Genomic DNA, 5,214 nt, shown 5'->3' with positions numbered 1-5,214 from the left:
GAAGGATCATAACACACGTGTTTTGTGGTATGGAGCTCAGCCCTATCAATTCAGTGTGTAAGAATTATCATCTATTAACAATTTATTTAAAAGTTAACATTTGAGAATAGATTTAATTCAAAATATATACATCTAACACACTGAGAAGGATCATAACACACGTGTTTTGTGGTATGGAGCTCAGCCCTATCAATTCAGGGTGTAAGAATTATCATCTATTAACAATCTATTTAATTAACATTTAAGAATAGATTTAATTCAAAATATATACATTGGTTTTCATCAGACTATTATCGTTACGAAAACAAAACAAAACAAACATGTTTTACAAGTAAACAGTTACCGATCGAAAAGAATAAACTGATCGTAACCCTACACAGCTGGTATACTATTCTTGAGCATGAAAGAATCGTCAACATTGCAAATTGATATAAAATATTCAATCAACATATTTTCATAGCTACAAAATTAATTATCCTAAATGAAATCACAATTTTCATTGCGCACGTCATGACAGGGCTAGAGTCGTCATAAGATAATGCCATTTCTAAATATCGATAAAACATGAATGACGAGTAATGATTCACCTTCCACAGACGCAGGATTGCATATACATACAATTCCATCATATTCCCCTGAGATGAGGTTGAATGCTACGGTTTCTGACTAAGTCCCAATGGAAGCTTTGGGAAATGTTTGCCAAGTCTTCTGTTTGAAAACGTTCTTAAATTTGACTTGCTGCCTGTTGGCCTTCAAGACTGACGCGATGAATTGTGGATGTAGTGTATTGTCGACACGCGGCTCTCACAATGGCAGCCTGGCCTAGACCCGCTGGAGAAGAGGGCGCAGTGTATATATATACTTGATACGTTAGGCCAGTGATCAATGTCGGATTTCGCTAACACCGCTGCCACATATGTGAGCGCGCCTGTGTATATTTAAGCTTGTTACAAGTGTATCCACGCACTAGAATTAAACGAGAGTAGTAAACGCTCTAACATCGGTCATTAGTGGAGGCCGAACCAACGGACTGAGAAGCACACTGTTCACGCGACATCCCAGAACATACAAGTTTGCTTGTGTAAAGTGTGGAAAATGTGCTGGGCGAGAAGCTGGGGCGGTAATCAGTGAGTCAAGTCTCACGACATTGAAATACATCAACGAAGTGGAACTGGGCAACAAGATGCGTAGTGGTGAATTCTTGTGAACAACGAGTGGCTGGGAGTGTAGACGCCGTTTCTTCTATTTTTCGTTCTCATGGAGCCAGTTTTCGAAAGGAGTTACAGTTAACTGCGGGAATTGGTTCCAAAAGGTGAATATTACTTTGGACTGGCTAAACATGTTAGTTCTTGTGAAAACGGCACAGGGACAACCTATAGCCTATCCTGAGGCCAAGCTTCGAGTCGTTGGAAAATCGATCGATACTTGGAGAGTCGGACGGCACAGTGTTATGGCCGTTAGCAGCAGACGATAAATTTGGCGGTCGTCTGCTTGCAAGGGGGAGAAGGAACAGAGGGTTGATGATTTAGAGATTGAAGAAATTTTGGAAGGAAAAATGCAGCCATGGCGGTTGTTACCATGTTTAACCAGGCTCCGTATCGCCGTGCACACAGCAGCAGAGAAAGACTGAATGTTGACAACGACGGCGGAGACTTATGGATAAGCCAAAGCGGCGAGAGACACAACAATAATCACAGTTTAGAGTATAAATTGAGAACCAAAGGGGGAGCCTCTCGTTGTGGGCCGCACTTGGCTGTGAATCATACATGCAGTATCAAAACTTGTGATAGAATCTCTATCAATGTCAGTGGGCAGTACTTCGAAACTTGGCGAGGGACTTTGGAAAAACACCCTTCCACACTTCTCGGTGACCCTCGAAAAAGACAGAAGTTTTATGACAAAAGGAGGAATGAATACTTCTTTGATCGACATCGACCAGCATTTGAAGCCATCTTTAATTATTATCAGTACGGGGGTAGGCTGAATAGACCCGAGCCTGTACCGGATGATATTTTTCTCACGGAGTTGGAATTCTTTGAGATCGAGAAAGATATGATTGATGAATACCGGAGAGAGGAAGGCTACATGACGGAAAAGATAGTCCTTCCAGAACGCGGGTGGCAAAGGAAGATTTGGATGGTCATGGAGTACCCTGAGACCTCCTGTATAGCTTACGCAGTGGCAATAATATCCGTTGTTATTACACTTCTTTCAATTGTTCTTTTCTGTGTGGAAACACTACCAGTCTTCGCAACCAACCATTGCTCTCCCGAAGGTAACCCTAATTTCTTGGACCCGTTCTTTATCCTCGAGTCAATTTGTACTGCATGGTTCACTGTGGAGGTCCTCATTCGGATCGTGGTGTGTCCAAATAAACCTCAGTTCTTCAAAGACTTCAAGAACCTTGTTGATTGTACCGCAATCATTCCTTATTACGTCACTCTTTCCAATGTGCTCACGAGTATGAGTTGCGAAGACGCCAAATCCAGTTCTTCACTATCGTTTCTCCGAGTAATACGGTTAGTGAGAGTTTTCAAGCTAACCAAACACTCCGCCGGTCTACAGGTGCTTATTTTAACATTCAGGGCGAGTTTACAAGGGTTGTGCCTGTTTCTTGTTGCGATTGTGGTGTGTATATTACTCTTTTCAAGTGCTATATACTTCGCGGAGATGGGTATAGAAGGTTCCCATATTCACAGTATTCCGGACGGGTTCTGGTGGGCCATCATTACCATGACAACAGTCGGATACGGAGACAAGTATCCACTGGGACCCGTAGGAAAAATAATAGGATCAATCTGTGCTCTCGCGGGTGTGTTGACTCTTGCCATCCCTGTACCAATAATAACTGAGAATTTCAACAAATTTTATGCACATAAGACTGGAAGAGGTAGAGTATAATATCCACACCTTTCCTTCTTCTTCAACCTTCTGTGTTTCTTTATTTGTCTAGATAATAACGTAGTGATCTCATCTTTGAGGATATACGGTTTTACTCTCGCTTTGGAGCCACGAGCCACTGATATTTGTATCCTTGTTATTGAGGAGATACTTGGACTGCATGTGTTGAGGAGCTACCCTTTTCTCTACATTTTAACAGTTGTTTTTTTTCCCTTTATTACCGCACCGTATGTGTATATGCGGGATTTGCGAGTGTCTTGATCTATATATTGTAGTTTCTTGGAAGATTTACACGATTCGAAAGTGTCTTATATACGGAGTATTTGAGTCTATGCAAAACGTCATTCAGGTGGGTAGTTTATTGTTACGATGATGCCCTGCAACATCGCTCCTATTGTTGATAACTCTCTTATTGACATTTTCAAATGACATTTTGTTTTCTTTTAACGTTGCAACAAACATGATGTGGTCACCATGTGGCATGTCCTTGAAAAGTCCCACGGGTCTACCTACCTGTCCATAATACTATCTTTGTGATTATTTTGAAACTAAGATAATGCTGTGGACCAGGATGATCTGGCTGTACTTTGAATCCAACCTTTGTCTTCTATTATAAATGCCTGTACGTTCACCATAATGCACATACTAGTTGACTTTGCATGTCTCCCTACACTAGGTCTCTATATCGTGACGTTTTAAGTTTCAAATAGAATTTCCTAGTATCGAATTGGCTGTGTAATTACAACTATTCATTGAGTCTTGATACATTTCGCACGCATTACATTTGACACTGATCACTATAATCGAAGTATAGATTCATTACAACCTGTTTTGATACCTTTCTTCTACGCCAAAGTGATCTTTACTTCCCGTGAGGTATGTGGACCTATTTGCAATGTTTGTCAACCTATGGTCCAATGAATGCATGGAAACCACATCATGTAACGTGATGGTCATGAACTTTGCTGATTTCAATATGGCGTATGTATGTAGATTGTTAATTTCAACACATGTGAAGGTGTCGATTTCAGCATGAAACACATGACCATGTCACGTGACACCTCGTACATGCAGTTTGAATGTGTGAGTCAACCATTTACTGCATTTACCACAACGTCATTGATGTTGGGCTACAACATTTGGATGTTGTTTGCAATGTCTGTGGTGTTGTTGTTAACGTCTGTGATGTTGATTACAACGTCTGAGATGTTGATTGCAACATTTGGATGTTGTTTGCAACGTCCGTGGTGTTGTTTGCTACGTCTATGATGTTTATTACAACGTCAGTGATGTTGAACGCAACATCTGAAATGGAGCTTGCAACATCTGTGATGTTGATTGCATCGTTGGTGATGTTGTTTGCTACGTCTGTGATGTTGAATGCAACGCCTGTGATGTTGATTGCAACATCTGTGATGTTGATTTGCAACGACTATAATGTTTTCTGTGACATACTTGATCTTCCAGCTTTTAATGCACAGATTATGTGCATGACTGATTCAGCACAATTTACTCTTTTATTACACGAGTCAAATAAGATTTGTGCCAAAGAGAATGTCCCAGTCTTGTGGATAGTTTGGCTGACGGATTGAAAGAAACCTTTTTCTCAACCTTTATGCAACCAATTTAGTTGTTTTTCACCATGTCACCAACCAACGGAATAAATTCATTTTCATGCCACAACCTTGTAGTCCCGCTTTCTAAATCCTAAGTTTTAAGTAAACAACTTGATGAATTTTTGTTTAGTTCATGTACACATACGAGTGACAGAATTTAACCGGATTTTATTATTTTTTAATTGACGATAAACCCAAACTAATATCCTTATCAAAACGCATTTAAAGCGATTTGTTTAATCAAAGGCGCGTTGGTAATGTAAATGTTTGAACAATTACTTGCTCTGAGAACACGGAACCTACCACGCCCAAAGACTTCAAGTGTTAGTTAAATATTTCCCGAACCTCGTTTCATCACCACACGTGACACAGAGGTTACTTCTGAGCTACTGGTTACTATGGTAACTGCAAAATAATGGTTACTATGGTAACTTGATTAAGTCGGGTACGTCAGTCGAAGAGTACAATCAGCTGTTGTACCTCCAGCATCGGTATCATCATACTCTGGTCAAGGTGTACCAGGGATGCCTTCCTGGACGTCTCGCGTCACCCCTGCAACTACCCAAGTCTCATCCACCGCTACCTGTTGTTACTGTTGTAAGGTTTTCGATGAACCAGCACATTCTATCTGTATTGCTGTATTGGTCTCCATGCATGTACTATTAATGCTCGCACTAAGTACTCCAGAGACTTTACC

General features: G+C 40.7%; 1 protein-coding gene across 1 annotated transcript; it reads left to right on the top strand.

Moving 5' to 3' along the window:
* The first annotated feature begins 514 nt into the window (after positions 1-514).
* Positions 515-4,059, top strand: LOC124261837 (potassium voltage-gated channel subfamily A member 1-like). Its single transcript, XM_046696210.1, has one exon. It carries the CDS (start codon positions 1,564-1,566, stop codon positions 2,899-2,901), a length of 1,338 nt encoding a protein of 445 aa, XP_046552166.1. The 5' UTR covers positions 515-1,563; the 3' UTR covers positions 2,902-4,059.
* The last annotated feature ends 1,155 nt before the right edge of the window (positions 4,060-5,214 follow it).

The sequence above is a fragment of the Haliotis rubra genome, unplaced genomic scaffold, assembly GCF_003918875.1.
Source record: "Haliotis rubra isolate DU_JTF1 unplaced genomic scaffold, ASM391887v1 Scf811, whole genome shotgun sequence".
In the NCBI taxonomy this organism is placed as follows: Eukaryota; Metazoa; Mollusca; class Gastropoda; order Lepetellida; family Haliotidae; genus Haliotis; species Haliotis rubra.
Note: the sequence above shows the minus strand (reverse complement) of the source record. Positions and strands in the feature narration are given on the sequence as shown.

Bases quoted from the DNA above. Each gene is read 5' to 3' on its own strand.
- LOC124261837 (XM_046696210.1), top strand. From the start codon at position 1,564: ATGGCGGTTGTTACCATGTTTAACCAGGCTCCGTATCGCCGTGCACAC.